The sequence below is a fragment of the Marmota monax genome, unplaced genomic scaffold (assembly GCF_021218885.2).
Source record: "Marmota monax isolate L192 unplaced genomic scaffold, Marmota_monax_Labrador192_F-V1.1 WCK01_AAM20220418_F8-fsc00147, whole genome shotgun sequence".
NCBI lineage: Eukaryota > Metazoa > Chordata > Mammalia > Rodentia > Sciuridae > Marmota > Marmota monax.
The window spans coordinates 1,526,486-1,546,666 of record NW_026693552.1 but is presented as its reverse complement, the minus strand read 5'-3'; the positions used below and the strand labels follow the sequence as shown (position 1 = coordinate 1,546,666).

The 20,181-nt window shown below is 33.2% G+C and overlaps 1 protein-coding gene across 3 annotated transcripts in view; it reads right to left on the bottom strand.

The window, feature by feature from the left end:
• The window catches only part of Wwp1 (WW domain containing E3 ubiquitin protein ligase 1), a 110,894-nt gene that overhangs the window by 9,734 nt on the left and 80,979 nt on the right, over nt 1-20,181 (bottom strand). For all 3 annotated transcript variants that reach the window (XM_046458614.2, XM_046458616.2, XM_046458615.2), the window contains 8 exons: nt 18,530-18,605; nt 18,355-18,426; nt 16,588-16,676; nt 12,522-12,681; nt 9,515-9,648; nt 9,281-9,421; nt 4,378-4,498; nt 704-808 (listed from right to left, as the gene is read on the bottom strand). In XM_046458614.2, coding sequence (XP_046314570.1) covers nt 704-808; nt 4,378-4,498; nt 9,281-9,421; nt 9,515-9,648; nt 12,522-12,681; nt 16,588-16,676; nt 18,355-18,426; nt 18,530-18,605 — 898 coding nt within the window. The remainder of the gene's footprint in view (nt 1-703; nt 809-4,377; nt 4,499-9,280; nt 9,422-9,514; nt 9,649-12,521; nt 12,682-16,587; nt 16,677-18,354; nt 18,427-18,529; nt 18,606-20,181) is intronic.

The following is a 20,181-nucleotide window of genomic DNA, read 5'->3' as shown; positions in this document are numbered from 1 at the left end:
TCTTTATTAAGCAATAAAGTTATGACAAGATACAGCTTTTGGAAAAGTCTTTATCTACTTATATCAAACACCAGATTTTCATCTCAAAGTGAAACAGTTAAGCAGAAGTAAACTAAAAGTTCAATCACTAAGTTGCTCAAACAAAGTCTTAATCAATAGGATATTTATGTGGAAAAATATCCCAGAACTAGAGATTTTGAATTCTTAAACACACAAAATGTGCATCAAGATTAGGATGGTGCACTTGGATGTCCAGAGACAATCCCATTACAGTTCAATCCATAAAACAAAAAATAAATAAGCAAATAAATGAAGTTGTTCTTAGATATCATTCCTTGGATTATTTGATTTCCTTAAAGTACCTGCATGGACTTTCTCACTGAAAACATACTTCCTCATTTGCTTTTGGATTTAAGTGAAATTCAGAGAATATTTTTGACACTACTAGAAAAAATGATGTGCCTACAACTATTACCATTAAATTATTACTTAAACTGTTATTAATTCCCTCATTCAGAAAGACAGTCAAAGAAGTAATGGAAAACATATTTAGCAAGTGTTCACATTACTTCTTTCAGATTTAGAACCGGAAGTCTAAAAACCACATCCAAAAGCAGTCTCAATTAAAAAATTTTTTTTAAAAATCACATTTCATTAGACAACATTTCCTCTGAATACTGTTTCGAAAAGATAAAGCAAATACCTGCCAAAACCAAATTATTTGCTTGCTGTTTCGTGTATAATGTCGATAAACAGTATTTCTCTGCCAATCTGCTAAGTCAACCTCCTGCATGCCACACAACATAACCTGGGAAATGAGCATAGTATTAGGCCTCAATAAAGATTTAGTAAAGAAAATAATTATATGACTAAAATTTTCTGATGTGGAGTTATGCACACAGCGTAACTGTGTGAACAGCTTCATGCATGGCAAATGATAACACTAAGCAAGTCCAACAAAATTTTTAGCAACAGAGCATAAAGAATCCTTTACTATTTTATTTTACCCATGTTTATTGAGCTGAAAACACTTAGAGTTATCTATTCTTCAAGAAAAACAACTGTACCGACAAACATATTTACTTTACGATATATACATGTCCCAAGTTGGGTATCCAAATTGTTGATTAGTTCAAACATACATTTCTGATGATTTTTTAAAACATCTATGCTATCTTATATATTTAAAAAGTAAAAATACACTAACCTCTTATTCATTCATCCAATCTATTTGGGAAGAAATAGTCTACATATATAATATTTTCAAACATTCCCAGATTATATACATAAGATAGTAACTATTTTAGGTATAATAAAATATGTAGTACTTATTTTAATTTTTATAAGTCAACTGAACTATAATTTATATACAGCAAAATACACAAATTTTAAGTGTTTCAACAAATGTATTCACCTGTGTGACCATCACAGTCAAGATACTGAATATTTCCATTATGTCCCTTTTTGGCCTTTTGTAGGTAAAATCATCTATAGTTTTAGATTATCAAGAATTTTACCATTTATACTGTTTTTCTGAGAAGTTATATATAAGCATATATACATGCTTTTTTCTATACATCCTCTCTTCTGATTTCTGATCTTTTTCCACCTCCCACTCCCATAATGTTTCTGGGATTCATCCATGTTGTATGGGAACCAATAGTTCATTATTCATATCACTGAGTAGCATTACACGACATGACTATATATTTGTTTATCCATTCACTGGATACACACTTAGGTTGCTTTCAGTTTGTAACACTGAAATAATGTTGCAATGAATACTATGCAAAAGCATATGATATATGGATGTATATCATATCTCAATTGGGTAAACACCTAAAAATGTAATGCTAGGGCATAAAGTAGGCTGTTACACACTGAACATTTTAAGAAACTATCAACACCATCCCAAAATGCTGTTTCATTTAGTTTTAAAATTTGTATTTCCCTAATGACTAGTGAGCATCTTTTTATGTGTTCACTTGCCATCTGCATATCTTTTTCTTTGAGACAGGGTCTTGTTAACATTGCTCAGGCTGACCTTGAACTCCTAGGCTCAAGCGATTCTCCAATCTCAATCTCCTGAATAGCTGGCACTACAGGTAAGCACCACTGTGCATGATTTGCATATCGTTTTTGGTGAAGTGAATCTTTGTCAACTTAAAAATGCTTTTGTTGGGCTGGGGTTGTGGTTCAATGATAGAGCGCTCACATAGCACATGTGAGGCACTGGGTTCAATCCTCAGCACCACATAAAAATACATAAAATTTCTGATACACTCTTAACAATCCTAATTCCTGTCTAACTACAACTAAAAAAATTAAAAATTAAAAAGAATGGTGGTTTGTTTTTTTTTTAAATTGAGCTATAAAGGTTTTGAAAAATATATTCTGGATATAATACCATGTCTCAATAGTTTCTCACAGTATATGGGTTGCTTTTTCATTTTCTTAATAGTGTCTTTTGAAGAACAGAAGTTTTTAGTTTTGATGAAGTAAAATTTATCCATATTTTTCTTTTGTGGTTATTGCTCTTTTTCTAAGAAACTTGTGCCTATCAAGATTTTTTCTTGTTTTCTTTCAAACTTTCACCTTAACATTAATCTTTGTTTATGGGCTGAGAGATAGGGGTTAAAGTTAATTTTCTTCCATATGGATATCCAGTTGATCCAACATTTATTGAAAAGATTTTCCCTTTTACCACTGAAATATCTTAGCACTTTTGTTAAAAATCTATTGATAATATATGTGTAGGTCTATTTCTGACTCTCTGGTGCTCTTCTGATGTATTTGTGTGTACTTCCACAAATGCCACAGTATATTATGGCTTTATAAATAAGTCATGTCCTTTTTCAAAATTGCTTTGGCTATTCCAGAGCCTCTGTATTTCTTTGTAATTTTAGAATCATATTTCACTTTCTACAAGAAAATTAAATTCTGTTGGAGGCTGGCATGATGGCACACACCTGTAATCCCAACTACTTGGGATACTGAGGCAAGAGGATTACAAATTCAAGGCCAACCTGCGTAATTTAGCAAGACCTTTTGTCAAAATAAAAAAATTTTAAAAAGGACTAGGGATGCAGCCTTAGTGTTAGTGAGCTTGCCTAGCATGGGCAAGGCCCTGGGTTCAATTCCTAACACTTGAAAACAAAATTTTGTTGGGTTGTTGACTAGGATTATGTTGAATTAATAGACCTATTTGGAGAGAAATGTCATTTTAACTATATTGGGTCTTCTAATACATCTCACTGCATTTATTTAGGTCTGCTTTTTTTTCTGAGCAATGTTTTGGGGTTCTGGTATAGAGGTTAAACTTGTATATTTGGTTAAACTTGTTATATATATATGCATACATGTGTATGTATATATACATACACACACATACACATATATGTGCATATATATGAATTTTATTCAGTATATAGTAATATTATTCAGCCATAAAAAGGAAGAAAATTCCGATACATGCTATAGCACGGACAAACTTTGAGGACTTATGCAAACTGAAATAAGCTGTCACAAAAAGACAACATACTATATGATTTCACTTATAAGGAGATTTCAAGTGTAGTCAATTTCACCAAAACAAAGAACAGTAGTTGGCACTGGCTGGGGGATGGAAGGAGCTATTGTTAATAGGTATAGTTTCAGTTTTACAAGAGGAAAGTTTTGAAGACTGGATACATGATAATATTTAACATTAGTGAACTGCACAATTAAAACTGGTTAAGATGGTAAATTTTATATTTATCATACACAACAAAAAGAATTTCTGATATACTTTTAACAACCCTAAATACAGTTAAGACCACTAAGAATTCCTAATTTAAAAATCTGATCTTTAAGCCAGGTGTAGTGGCGCATGCCTATAATCCCAGCGGTTGGGAGGCTGAGGCAGGAGGATCAGAATTTCAAAGCCAGCCTCAGCAATTTGGTGAGTCCCTAAGCAACTTAGGAAGACCCTGTCTCAAAATAATAAAAAGGGGTAGGAATATGGCTTAGTGGTTAAGCACCCCTGGATTCAATTCCTGGTACCAAAAACAAATAAACAAGAAAACTGAGTTTTAAAGAAACTCACTACTGAGAGACTTCAAACATTTCCTAAAATTATTAATAATGTTCAAATCACATTATGATCCAACATCTAAATATGATTGATGATTTTATGCTTATGAGATCATCAGGGTTTACAGAATATAACTGAGACTCTCATCCAATGGTAGTATTAATGCCACCTAAACATTTAAACAGATATGAGGATTCAAGATTGTGCTACATGACTTCAAATGTGTGTCCACTGATGCATGAAAGCACATGCCCCCTCCCCCATGTTGTAACATTCCCTACAGCACCATAATAAAAGAGCCTAACCTCCAATTCTTTTTCATCAAAGTACTGTAGCCACTGAAGGGGAACAACTTCATTAAAACCATCAAGGAAAGCTTTGGTTTGTTCTTGTACTCCTCGAGAAAAACGCCACTCTGTCATTAAACTGAAAATAAAGAAAGGTATTTGAAAATAGATTACTATAATGTTAAGTTAAAGGATTAAAAGCACCAAGAATTTCTAAAGTTCCTTCCTTTCTATAAACATGTGTGTGTACACATATATTAATGTATATCTACACACACACAAAAAAAATTTTAGAATCAACATACTTCTCAAGATAATCAGTTCTAGCACATAAGTAGCTATTAGAAAGGATGTTTTAAAAATAAGAGGTTCTTCATTTATTAGTAAGACAGTCAAATTCTAGCACTAATATTTCCTCATATATAAAATTTCAACTACTGTGAGCTGACACAGGAAGGGAGTTGCTAATCATTTAAAAGGCTCTCCTTGTACAATGCATTTGCAAGGAAGAGTTGAGGGCACTAGATCAGGGATTCTCAGGAACTTCCAATGACAATCTGTTTACATGCCACATGCCTGTATAGGTTTATGGCTTTAGAAGCCTTAAACCTAGATAACAGGTTCTTTACATGCTGGTTTGTTGGAGAGCATGAAGATTTCCTCACCAAAACAGACCAAAAAAATCAAGGTTGAGGGGCTGGGGTTGTGGCACAGAGGTAGAGCACTCGCCTAGCACATGCAAGGCACTGGGTTCGATCCTCAGCACCACATAAAAATAAATAAATAAAATACAGGTATTGTGTCCAACTACAACTAAAAAAATATTTTTAAAAAATCAAGGTTGAAGTGGAACATTCTGAGAAGACATGTAAAGCATCCGTATAATAGGGAAGCGGGATAAAGAAATAAGAAAGAAAATCTGTCATTAATACAAAATCTGTATTAGAAGCTTCCAAAAGGAGATGAGTCCGCAGAAAATCTTCTGGAGAAACAACATACAGTATCTGATGAAGAGAGGTCACCAATAAGAGCAGGTTCTATCTCTTTTTGTGTCCTACAGGAAGTTGCTCCATATCCTCAACTATACCTTTCTACTCCTCCTCTTCCATTTGTCCACAAAGGTGTTCAGACTAAATCTTCTCCAAAAACCCTTATTTCAACCCAGTGACTTAAACCACTGTTTGTCTTCTGTTTAGCACTGCACTTATAAGACTAGGTTACATTCACTGTCTCCACTTTCTCACTTCCTGTTCATTCAAATTTTGAACCATGATAATTTAGCTTCCAACATCTCTCCCAAGAATTTAAAAAAAAAAAAAAACTTTCTTTTTTTTATATTTATTTTTAATTGTAGCTGGACACAATACCTTTATTTATTTTTTTAATGTGGTTCTGAAGATGGAACCTAGGGTGTGCACATTCTAGGCAAGTGCTCTACCACTAAGCCACAACCCCAGCCTCAATTAATTTTCTTTATGAATGTCACCAAGGAACTTCTAATTGCCAAGCCCAATGTCTTCTTTTCAGTGTTCATGGTACATGAATGGTCTAAATCCCTAGATATTAGCATTCTAAACTCTTGCAATTCTTCCCAGGTCAATTAATGCCATTTCTAATTGGGCTTTGGTGACTCTTCATTGGTTCACACTATATTCCATTAACATTGGTGTTACTTAAATCTCTACCTTCTTTTCTCCTTCAGTTGTTCACTCTCTAAAAAATGATATTTTCAACTACTACAGTATCACAGAAAATCCAGGAATTCTTTGGCTTCCCTCCTGAGATGAAGATAGTTATAAATTGTGTCTCCTTGGATAATCCTGTTAACACAATCCACCTGTCAACCAAACCATAAACCTCAACTGTCAAATATCTCAAATTACTATTCTTTCCCTCACTATATATAACTAATCATTGAATCTGCATCATTTTGTGATATCCTCAAAAATCTACTCCCTCATTTTTATCTCTACTGCACAGGCCCTATCTCAAGCCTACAATACCTTACTACTTTTTAACTAGTATTCTAGTCTCCAATTGCTCTCTTACCCTATTCATCTTCCACACAGATGCCAAAATTAGTTGTCCAAAAACATTCTGATGATTCTACCTTGGTTTGTTTATAATAACTATTTATAATTTAGAGCAAAAACCTTCTTCTCTTAGAATAATAGTTTTCTTAAATTGAGGTGCAACTGACTTTTATGCTAGGGTGCTATGTAGCCACTATTTCTCATCATCTTATAACATCCTTAGAGCATTGTAGAATCACAGAATAAATTATTCCTTTAATATCTCAATTCCTCTGCTCTTGTTCTTTTTCCACCTTCCTAGCTTTCGGGCATCATTTTAGACCTAACTTACCCATGACATTCTATGAAGAGCTTTCCTAGCCCTCACAGGAGAATAAATAGCTTCTTTCCCACTTTGGATTCTGACAAAACTTCATACATATTTCTACCATTCATTTACTCAGATGTGTTCAGGTCCTATTTTGTGCACCAAAAATAAGGTATCACAACTAAAAAAAAAAAAAAGTATTATCACATAATTTTTAAAAGCAAAACTAAAAACAAGATTAAAGATTTTGTTTGAGATGCATACAAAATCCTCTAAAAATTGTTGGGATTCAAAATTAGATTATTATGGCTGGGGATGTGTTAGAGTGCTTGGCCTGGCATGCATGAGGCCCTAGGTTTGACTCCCAGCACAATACAGAGGAAAAAATAGGAGTTCAAAATTAGATTATTAACTCTTACAGTAGTTACTATACAAGTAAGATTTTAAAATATAGTGGTGACTTTTCAGAAATCATAAAGTTCAAAGTAATAAGTACTATAAACTCCTATGATGAAATTTTATTTAAGCTGCTTTTTGTTATCTGAAATCATTTATATAGCATTTTTTAAATGCTTAAATTCTTATTTAATAATTACTGTTGGACTTTGTAAAAATCTTAAGGCTTCACCAACATAAAAGCCCAGTGTTTTCTTTGTGAATGTATTTTCTTAAAAATATTATAATAGCTTTATTTTTTCCAATAGCAATAATAAATGCTCATTGCATAACAAAGTAAAACAAAAAATACCTCACAAAGTAGAAAGCCATACAAACAAGAAAATCAATTATTGGTAATTTTTCTCACTAAAAGCAAAAAAAAAAAAAAAAATAGGTAGCAAGAGACCTAGAATATCATGCTAAAAAAAGTCTGCACTTAACTTCGTAAACAGAGAGACACAAAGGATGTGAAACTGAAAGGCCATAACAATTTACAAATAAAGAAGGGAAAAAAGGATTGTTATGATCTTCTGGGGGAAAGCAACATGGTAATATCTATTAAATACTTTTGACCCAATAATTTCACTTTACGTAAATCTATCCTACAAAAATAAGTAATAATATGTATGGACTCGTATAAGGACATATATATCCTCCTTCCTTGTTTGTAGTGGCCCAAACAACACAATCTGAATGACCCTTGGAGTAGAAGTGACTAAATAATATAAAAGAAATATACCATAATTTAGCCATTAGAAAATGAGATCTATCTCTACTGAGGTGAAGGTCAGAAAAAAAATGAGCTACAGAGTAATGTGTATGAATATGATCCCATTATTGAAACAAATACAACATATAAAAATCTGAAAGGAAAAAACAAAGATGACAGCTAGAATCCAAGTCTAAAAGGATGAAAATGGTAGTGTCATTAATAAAACTAGGTCAAGAAGAGATAATATGTAGAAAAAAAATGAGAATTTTTATTCTGGACATGTTAAATTTCAGATGGGTCATTGACTGAGTAGTCAAGAGGTAGCAAACTACAGCCTTACCTGGCTGGCCATCTTTAAAAAAAAAAGATGTTTCAGATAATATTTTGTGATATACAACTATATGAAATAAAATTTATTTTATTGGAATGTAATCACATTTTCTGTTTATAAGTTATCGATGGCTGATTTTGCACTATGTCACCAGAGCTTAGTAGCTGAGTAAGAATGTATGTGGCCCACAAGCCTAAAATATTTAACTACCTGGTCCTTTCCTGATAAAGTTTACAATTACCTGGATAGCAAATGGATATTATTTCTAGAGCTTAGCTATTACTTTAATTTAAAAAATGAAGCCACGGTAGCAGAACAGAAAAGCAGGCTAAATAAAGAGTCCTAGAAAAACTCCTTTGTTTAGGAAATGGAAATTTAGAGAACTATTAAAAGAGAAAGCTAAGAAAATCAGGAAAATACAGTATCATGGAATTCAAGAGACTAGAAGGTTTCAAAATAGAGGTTGTGGTCAGCACTATTTAAAGTTTAAGTTAAAAATGGAAAAGTGACATGGCACAGAAATAAGCATTAGACTGACAGTAAAAAGCTTAGGTTCCAGATTTGATTTTGCTTACATCAAACAAAGCCTAATAACTTCATCAAAAATTAAGGGGCACATTCCAGGTACGGTGGTGCACACCTGTCATCCCAGCAGCTCGGGAGCCTGAGGCAGGAGGATTGCGAATTCAAAGCCAGTCTCAGCAAAAGCAAGGCGTTAAGCAACTCAGTGAGACCTTATCTCTAAATAAAATACAAAATAGGGCTGGAGATGTGGCTCAGTGGTCTAATGTCCCTGAGTTCAATCCCCAGTACTCCGGCCTTCAAAACCAAAAAACAATTAAGGGGCACAGTCTTTGCAGAGCCACTATTCAGCATCTACATATTCTAGAGATTTGAACCTGGACAAAGGAAAATGCCTTTTAGCAAATGGTAGTAGGAAAGTAAATGTCATCATGTATTCTTATTTCAAGAACACTGGTACTATTTAGAACTTCCTGAAGGAGAGAAAAAAGGATAATATTAAAGTCCAGATAGAGAATTTAGTTCCAATGTATCTGTTAAATTCTAGAAATTAGACTCAACAATCTATATCACCTTACCCAATATATTCATCTTTGTTCTCCTCGGTCACCAGGATATTGGAACCTCCCATCTTTAGGTCATGTGAAGTAACTTTCCCTAAAATTTCCATGTCAACAGAAAAATACATTTCTAAGCCACATTCTTCTATGTTGTTGTCTCTAGGTTAAAAAAAGAAAAAAAAATATTAAATTAACAGAATATGTAAACGGGTTTCAAGAAAATGCCTTATTGAAAAAAATAAGTTTTTAAACCTTATCCAGATAAGGGAGTTATAAAATTCAGTATCAATAGATTCCAAATCCTTAATAGTAAGTTTTTTACTCAGCATACGCTTGTAGAATGGTAAAGAAAACCCGGTATCGATAAACTTTCCATGAAATAGTGCCTGCCAGGAAAAACAAAAATATTTATTTAAAATTTGCAATAATTTAGAGCATAATGATAATATGAGATTTTATAGAAAAAAATTAGGACATGAACAGCATAAATCATGAAAATTAAAACATAAAATGCCAAGCATAAAAAACAAGAGTTAAAACCTATTTCATGGTCAAACACTTAGCTGTATAATGCACTATCAAAACTAAAAATAGTATGATAAAGAACTTTACTACCAATCACCCCTCACACTTTCTTATAAATTAACATAACTGAATGCAGAAATGAAGAAGGGCCCTGTATAACCTGAAGGACTCTTATCTCATTCCTTTCTTATTTTCAGAGGTTCCTGCAAGACTTCCATAATCACTGTGCCTTAACTCCCATTCACTACAGCCAACACAGAAAGAAACCCCAGGCTCCCAGCAATTTTTGACTCCTTGGGGTTCTTAAAACACAAACAACAACAACAACAAACACTGAAACTATTACCCTATCATTGTATCTCAACCCCTTCATGAAGTTATTCTCCCCTTACTCAGTTTAGATTCCCTCATCAATCATTAAAATTACTTATCTGATATGAAGTTATATTCTCCCCTTATTCAGTTTGGCTTCTCACATCAATCATTAAAATGACTTTATCTGCATACTTTCAAACCCCACCACCCCCACTCAATTTCCAGCAAAATCCCAAGGCTAGCTAAATTCAACTCTCAGTTTACTCAATACCTGTACCTAGATGGTAGAACACACTGGAAATGCATATACAAACTAACTGGTTCACGATCAACAGTCTGAAGTTGAAGCTATGTGTTGTCTGGCATTTACTCTCCCATGCTCCTAAGATGACTAATTTAGTTCCTCTTCTTCTTGCCTCAAGTCCTTTTCTTCTCACTCCTCACTTTGAATTGAGGATCTTAATTCCTCTTTCACCAAAAAAATAGCAATCAGAAAACATGTTTTGTGTTCCACCAAATCTGCTCATTACTAGGCTGGGTCAGAACACTCTTATTATAAATAAGGTTACTATTACTTCTCTGTGTACTTCTCTGTGTACCATTCCTTTTCTTCCTACTCAACATCATTGTTCCAATATTCCTTGTATTACTGACCTCACCAAATTCTTTTCATTCCTATTTGATCATCCCTGTCAGCAATATAAATGCTTTATTATTCTCCTCCTGTCTCTAATCCAGACCCATTTCTAGTTACTGCCCATTTCTCTATGATCCTCTACAGCAAACTCCTTTAAAAGATACGTTTCTGTTTGCTCTCTCTTCTTCCAATCTCTCTTGATTTTTTCCTCATCAATCTTTCCATCCAACCACCCATGAACATCTTTTACCTTCCCAAATCAAATGGTCAATCTCTAGACTTTTTCTCGTTTGGCCTAGCAGTAACTTGACAGGATTAATCATAGCTCCCTTTTTTGTAACACACTACTTCTTCCCTTGTCTTCCAGGAACTACTCCTACTTGATTTTCCCACCTCAGCTATTTTGCTCCTTCCTTATTTTCTTCCCAACTTACAAATGTCCTTGAAATTCCTTAAACAATCACAGCTTTCTCTACATGCCCAGAACTCCCATATGCCTCTCCCTCCCTCAACCCAGATATTCCCTCAATGCTCAACTTATATATCCAACTATATATCCATCCATATCTCCATGTGGATATCTACAGTATCCCAAATTTAGTAAGCCAAATCCTGATTTCCTCAACACCCCAAATTTTGTTTTGCTGTGATCTTGCCTATTAGGAAATAGCAACTGCAAGTAAATACACAGGTCACGAATTTTGGTGCCATACTTGACTCTCTCACACAGAAAATCCTAACCTGCCAGAAAATACTTTTAGCTCTAACTTCAGAATATATCCAGAATCCAAACCACATCCCCTATATTCCACTGCTATATCACACAAATCCAAGTCACTGTCATCTTTCAACTGGATTATTGCCAATGGTCTTCCTGCTTCCACTCTTTATCTTTCCCTGCCCCAATTAGTCTTTCTTCTACACAGTAGCAAAGTAAGTTTAATAAAATTTAAGTAACATGTTACTTAGTTCATGTTACTCACTGCCTTTTACTGAAAACCCTAATGTAAATTTTCTGACATTCCTGCATAGTATTTAATTTCATCTCCTACCACATTCTCATATATTCTGCTCCAGCCATGTTGGACTGTTTCTCAACAAAGAATGCACTTCCACCACAAAGCCTTTGTCTTGCTATTCCATATGCCTAAAATGTTCTCCAAGGAATAACAAAATTAAATCCTGTGCTGTCTGCATGTTTCTGTTCATGTGTCATCCATTAGAGACCTCCTTTTATGACATTATATAAAAGAGCAATACACCCTTTCCCTGAGCATATATTTATTATTGTTTTCCCTCTTATAGGATTTAGATTCCTAACAGTAAGGAATATGTCTTCTCTTCAAGAGCCTAGATTGGTGCTAGGCATTACAGTAGACACACAATAAATATTTGCTGAATGAATGAATTGATAGTCCAGTGTAAATAAATACAAACACTTCTCAAAAGACAATAATTCCACAAGGGCTTCTTTAATGCTCTGAAATTTTCAAAAACAACCACTTATTAGATAATTGATTTTCCTTTTATCTATAATTAGGCTTTACTTTATAAAATGACTTATAAAGATGTGCTTTATAAATAATCCTCATATTCATAATCTTAATTTCATACAGGCACTCAATATATGAATTATATTTTGATAATTACTTCCTAGGCAAAACTCCATGTAAACAAGATATCTGAATAATAATTAATGCTTATCTTTGTCTTTTAAAGTTCTCATAAAATACTTTCAAAATAGGGAAAATTAAAATAAAATACCGAAAGGTGGGAACTCACCATTGCAATAAAGCGACCGATGAAACAGAAATATGAAAGATGGTCCGGATTAATAGTTGATGCTGGATTTATCTGCAGACAATAGTTGTTTTTGCCTGCATACTCAAATAAGCAATACATTGGGTTCAAAACTTCATGTGAGAGCAAGAAAAACCATTCTCTATAAGAAAATAAATCAAGATTATTTTTTAGTATTCATATATGGGAATTTAAAAACAAGTCTCAAATATACCCATATATATACCGTGTGTGTATGTGTGTGTGTGCATGTGCGTGTGTGTGTGTGTGTGTGTGAGAGAGAGAGAGAGAGAGAGAGAGAGATTATGCTCACTAACCTTTAAAGTTCTACTGCACAATTCCTCAGCCTTTCTATAACCTGGTTTTCCATTCAAAATTTACCTGTTAGTTTCTGCATTGCCAAACCATAAATGCACTGTTCGTCATGGATACATGCTAATTTCTACACCACATATTCATTTTGGTTTTTCTCAACTTCAATTCAACTTATAGATCCCACTTTATCTCAGTTCAGTGTAAATCCAACCTCATTCATTTCTGAAGCGATTTCAGTATATCATCTATTCAGTCACTGACTACTTTGTGATAACATCCTCAAAATTTTATTTATTTTAACGCAAATGACCTATCCCATCCAATAGAGCAAGCTCCTCAAATGCAAAAGCCATGTCTTTATGTATTCTTTGTATCCTTAACTTCCTATATCCTAGGATCTATACACCATAGGTTTTTCTGTTTTGTTTGCATGGTCACTTGTTTGTTTTTGGTGGTGCTAGGCAAGCACTCTTCCATTGAGCTATACCCCCAGGCTCCACAATGGGTTTTAATAAAACATTTGCTAGTGAAACACATAGCGTTGCTGCTATGGAACAGTTTTATTTTGTTGACAATGCCTTAAAAATGAAATTATAATTTTAAAATTATAGTTAAATGTGATAAGAAATTAAACATGATAATATATGAATTATATTCCCTCACTTTAAAGTCTAAGAATTCAACTAGATAAGAGATTAATAATTCATATCACAAAATAAAACTCAATTTGCAGAAGGTTCTTTTCAATCACAATTTCTTCTAAAGCCAAATTTCAAGCTCAAATGATTACAACAAAGAGTACAGGGGCTTATATTCTCTACTTAGCCACAATCCTCTGTTCCTCATTACAGCACTGCTAAACGTAATTGCTTTAAATAAGGAGACTTTCTAGACACATTTTCCTAGTCTTAATAGAGTGGGTAGTACTGAGCACTATAGTGAAACAGTTTTATGCTCCCTTAAAGAAGAAATAGCTACTAAGATGCAGCCAACTGATGCAAGTAAAAAGGTGGAAATATGGGTCTCTGATTTTAAAGAAAAGTCAGAAACTTAATTCTTAAGTATAATCTGGTGTTTTAAAAAATATATTATCAAGTAATTTACAAAATTTAAAATCACAATGAGGCATCTCTATGCAGGTTATCTGGCTCCACAGCATGTTAAAAATGCTTTTCAAGAGCTTTTAAAACATCCCTAAACCTACCTGAAGGAGAGAAGGAAGTCCCTAAACAAAATCAACTAAGAAATGATAAAAAGCAATTCATAAAATGAAATCCAGACCCAACATGGTAGTTAAACCAAGTTACTCTGTGATAAGGCTAAAGAAAGACATGGCCTCAGGGAAGTGGACTGAGGAGTCTAGTGAGAATGTATTTAGATACACAAAAACTCAGAATAAAGTTTCCGGTTGCTTCAGATCACTTTTAGTAAACAGCAGCCCAGAAAAAACAAATTCACTCAAAGAATGGCCATAACATGACACCTAACCCTTGCCTTAGCAGAAAAGAAGAAAAAATTCCTAACAGGAGGCAGAAGAATTAATTTTCAACATGTCCTTCTCTACAGTCTCAAATAAATTGAAGAGACACAAGAAGTTGAAAAAAATTATGACACAACAGATGAGTCAGCAGAGCCTAAAGAAAATAGTACAACTACTAATGAAGAAAAATCACATTAGAAGCAGCAAAACATGGGGCAATACTGCACACAGTGACATGAGGACAGGCTTCAGAAAACTCAAAATAGAGAAGCACGAAGATAAAAATGATTAGAGAAAGATGACGGACAAGTAAGACTGACAAAGGAGATTCCACATACCCATGATTGATGTTCCTGAAGAAAAATGGAACAAATGGAACAGAAAAAATATTCAAAGATACAATAGAAGAAAATTTCCCTGAAATTAAGGAACATCTTAGTATGTTCCTAAAAAAAAGATATAACATAACCAACAATGAAATTAATGAACTTCAAGGAAAAGAACTGTGTAGACACCCAGAGAAAAGTTTCCTACAAGAGATTGGCTTCATACCATTGTAGTACTGACAATTCAATGCTAGAAATAGTGAAGCAATGTCTAGAGTATTTGAGTAATGAGTTTTGTGGAGGAAATTTAAATCTAGTGAGATTGTTCTCTGTATACAAAAAAGCAACAGAAAACATTTTCAAACATGCAAAGACTATAGGATATATCACCATGTGAACTCTTGAATAAATCATTTGATAATGAGTCTAGCCCAAACACATGAATTTAAAAAATTTAGAAATAAAAAAATCATGGGATAGAAAAACTGGCTATATGCATTAAAACTGCCAAAATAGGACATGTGCAATGGCACATGCCTATCAATCCTAGCTACTTGGGAGGCTAAGGCAGGAGGATCACAAGGTTTTTTGAGGCAAGTCTTGGCAATATAGTGAAACCCTGTCTCAGGAAATAAAAATGAGTGGGGTGCAGCTCAGTGGTAAAACACCTCTGGGTTCAATCCCTAGTACCACAAAATAAATATATAAATAAAAAGTTGTGGGAGGACACTGTCGAAATACAAAACTAGACCCAAACAGTTAAGGCAAATAAGGGTTCAGACAAGACTGCGAATGTTATAAAGTCAGACACTGGAAAAATCATACCACATTTCCTTACCTCTAAAATCTACCTTTCTTTTTAATGTCTGAACATCTCTGAAATTTAGAAAAATTCACAATAGATGCAATATGAACATTAATTATGCTAGTGTTTCTTTACTGAAAAAGTTTAATGTTTTGGATGAATAAATATGCTAACATAAATAAAATTCTGATAGTCTCACTTACAATATCATATTTCTGCCCTGACAGTTGTACCTGACTCTATATCACTCTTTGTTACTTGTATTAAAATTGTGATTTCATAATTCTGTACACCAGTGAAATATGAGTTAAGAGAGTTGTTTCTGTGAAAAAACAAGTTGAATTCTTAGGAGAGATTTAGTGAGTGTTTTGCTAAAAAAAATAAATAAAAAGTGTCAATTTAGGTTTGTATGAAACATGGGAAGTTATAGGTTTCTTTATTGCTTCACAAATGTCTATTGTTAACAATATCTTTAGTGAATGAGGAAAAAAAAGAAATCTCGATTGAAAATACAAATATAAAACTAAAATACAATGTTATCACAGCAAAAACTAAGAAATAACCTTATGCTGATCCATTAATTATTATATCACTATATATGAAAAACTGTGTAACCATCTGAACAAAAGTATTAGCGTGTGTATGCATGCACTCTTTACATATATACTGACACTGAAAGATATCCATATAAAAAGTAAAAAATTATTATTTACCCTTTTTTCATCATGGGGGATCACAAGCAGGCTTCCTGCATACTAGGTAAGTACTCTATCACTTAACCATACTCTCAGTCCTCTAAACAAATTCTTACATTTTATACATTGTATAATTAAATCTACTAAAAGCAATAAACATATACCATTTTAATGTAAACACAGATTTACATATGTACATTTACATATTATACATATATGCAGAGAAAATACATAATAGGATAATTAAGAAAGGTAATAATAAAATTTACCTGTAGAATTGTACAAATATTTTATTTTTAAAAATAACGGTGGATTGCTACTGGAAAAAAAAATACTCCAATATTATCACATATTTTTTCAAGCATACGTCTACTGCATACAATAAGATACACTTATTTCAAAGCTGATACATATTTTTTAATGTTACCTTGCTAAACCACCATAATCAAGTCCTTCTTCTCCTCTAAATATTACATATAATCGCCTCCTCAAGTCATAGGGTTTTAATGCCATAATCTAATTAAAATAAAAAACATGAATATTTAAACACTCATAGATGGGCACTAGTTACTTCCAAAACAATTCAATTTAAATTTAACCTATATTTTCAGAATTACACATTTCATTATCTAATGCAAAGATGCCTTTAACTTAAGAGAGAAATTTTTTTTTTCATGGCTAGATATAATCCATTAAACTTTCTCTGACCCACTTTAATATATTCTTTCCCCTCTTCTAGAACTAAATTACAGTTCTACTTTGGGCTAGTAAAAAGGAAGAAAGAATTTGACACAGAAAGCTGTTAAAGTTAGAAAATATTCTCTTCCTTCTCACTCTCCAAAACCATACCAAAATCTTTCTTTATTTTAAACAGATAAATCTTCTTGAGTAGCAACACTTACGAGGCAAAAGAACTTGTTCTGCACCCTACTTATACCAAACATTCTCTCTCTTGGGAGGAAAGTAACTCCTCTATAATCATTATTTATATGATGATGCATTTGTACATAGAATAATATATATTAAAAAGGTACCTGTACCAAATTTTCATAATCCTTAGTACATCTATCAATGTTACTAAAGTAGGCTTTACTTTTTGTACAAAAAAATGAATTACTTCCATCACAGAACCAGAGCCAAGACTGGCAGGTCTGCGTTAGAAACACATCTCTCTAGCAGGCCTCTCCTTTAGGGACAATAAGGGCTCAATCCCTGATTCTCCTAATAGACCATGATTCTCCTGCAGGACAAGATGGTTTACTATGAATTTAGATGCACACTTAAAATGATCAACACAAAGTTTTGATAATAGCTATTATCTATCTTGTTCCAAGTCCAACAGCTAGTAAAAACTAAGCTAGGATTTGAACACCTCTGTGACTTTAGAGTGTTGTTATTTCATTTTGACCTGTACAAAGAATAAATAAAACCCCTATGTACCTGAATACAGGGGAAAGTTTGGCTCATCACTATAATACTTTGGAGGAGAGTGAGAAGTTTCATATGAAAAATTCTCTACTTAATCGTTAAAAAAAATAAAAGTATTCTGATTTTTAATCTTTAAAATTCTACAGATGATTCAGGAAGGCATACATACTACATTTATTCATCCATTCAAGGTGGATACCTGTAATGTGCAAGGCACAATTCTAGAAACTGGGCAAAAAAAGCTGTAAACAAAACAGTCCTTGTTCTCCTGGAGCTTACATTCTGATAGGGGAGATGAATAAAATGTATGTAAGATAGTAGTTAAGTGTTATGAAAAAGAATATAGTACCATAAATGGCTAGAATGTGACTGTGAGATAGGTAAATGGGTATTGCTATCTTAATATGCTCAGACAAAGTTACTCTGAGTCTATGACATTTAAAAAGAAACCTAGAGAAAAGAATGAACATTAGAGGTATTCATGAAATATTCAAATGGAATATAGTATCTTTAAACTTAATTTGTTAGCGTTTTCAAAACTTTTTGTATGATGTAGTAAATCTGTAGTCAAGTAAATAAATTTCAAAACAAACCACTTTGGAACAAGTTGATCTAATATTAGTAAGTACACATTGAAATTCATGATAGAATGATGGTTCTTCTCAGTTTTAGTACCTTTACCTGTAAATGGTTTAAAATTCCTAAAACCCTAAAATGAGTAAAATAAGACAACAGTATTATTTTATTCTGATAAAATCTTCCTTACCTGTTGGAAGGAATCTTCAAATAATGTCTGCCGGGACACATTGATCTTTACATGACTGGGTAGTGCATTAGACTAAAAACAAAAATAGTATCATATCATGTAAGCCATATAAATGTATAATATAAAGATAATACGAAACAATTATAAAGATAAGGTTTATTTACCACTGTAGTACCTGGCACAAATAACGAAAGTGAGCAAGTTTCCACCTAAAGCTGCGCTCATAAGCAATTTGTGGACCACCTTTTGTTCTAAAGAAAACAAAAAACAAAGTATTTTTTAATTTATAATAAATTAATTAAATATTTCATGTTCAGTATTAAGTCAGAGTATACTAGAGTCCTACACACAAGCCAAGAATATTATTTGCTGGGAGAAAAATAAAGGTTTATTTAGTGGGCCAACAGAGGTTTGGATCATAGGGCTAATACAGCAATAGGACATAGATGTTCAAAAAGAGGAAGACTGCATATATTAGTGTTAACTAATAATTGAAATATTAAGGTCTACTGAAGGCCATTTCAAAGAAAGCCTACATTAATCCTTAAATCTGAGAACAAAATCTCTATTTTTATGAAAGGAACATGGAAGGCGACTGTATCACATCTTAAACCTAACCTGAACAAAACACATATTGGAAGAGATAATAAGCAAAGCAAAATCAAACTCCTAGGAACAAGAAATGACATTCAGGTCACATGGCTCAGTTGGTCAGTGAGACAAAAGGCAATATGAATGGCATTTAGAAATGAAGGTTTTATAATATGGTTTGACTCACAGGGAGAAGGCTTGGGTCTCTTTCCTACTGAGAAGCTAACAGGTTCAAAAAACTTTTACCATCTTAGGGTACATTTTAGTTATCCATTCATCCAACAAATATTTACTAAATGTATGCCATGTACCTGGCATACTTCTAGAAAATGAGAGTATTACTTTTTAATAAATAAAATGCCTTTTTTGATGGAACTTAAGTATTAGTGAAGATGAAATAAAGGAAACATAATGAATAAGTAAACTACAAATGGTGTGTGTTAAAAGGGGGAGGTAAATGACTTACAACTTCCTAAAGGGGGAAAAAAGTCTTATTAAGAGGACAAAGGATAAGGAGTGATATGGGGACAGACTTTTGCAATTATGAAGAGTGTAAGATTCATAGACAGTGAGTGACATTTGAGCAAAAACACAAAAAGAGAGGGCATAAGCTATATGTGTATTTAGAGAAAGAACATACCAAACAGAGGGAATAAAGGCTAAGATTCAGAGGTGGAAGCTTAAGATGTTCAAGGTATAGCTAGGTGGCCAATGGAGCTAGTTCAGAGTCAATGAGGAGAAAATAGAGATGAAGCTTAAAAGTTAACAGGGATCAGATTCTACAAGGCCTTAGAAGCCATTTTAAAAACTGCTTTTTTGCTCTAATTCACATGAAAATCATTGCCGGGAGTTTGTTCTAAGGAATGACTTTTTATTAAAAAAAAAAAAAAAAAAAAACATTTTCTTTCAATATAGAGAATAACATAACATCACAGAAGGTGTGATTAGAAAGCAGAGAGAACAAGGACCCTTATACTCTCCAGGTGACAGACAATGGTAAATAAACCAACATGGCAATATTAGAAGTAATAAGATATAGCTGGGCTCTAGAGATGTTCTCAAGTTGGGAATAAAGAAGAAAGATGGAGGATGAGTGCTGGGAGACAGGTAGATGTGAAGAAATTTACAAAAGACTTCTTATGACTGCTTCCATTTTCTTGGTGATGCAAATACATAACACCTCAGAGTAAGGATGAAGAAGAGACCTATCCACTACTTCAGGAATCTATTTGGGAA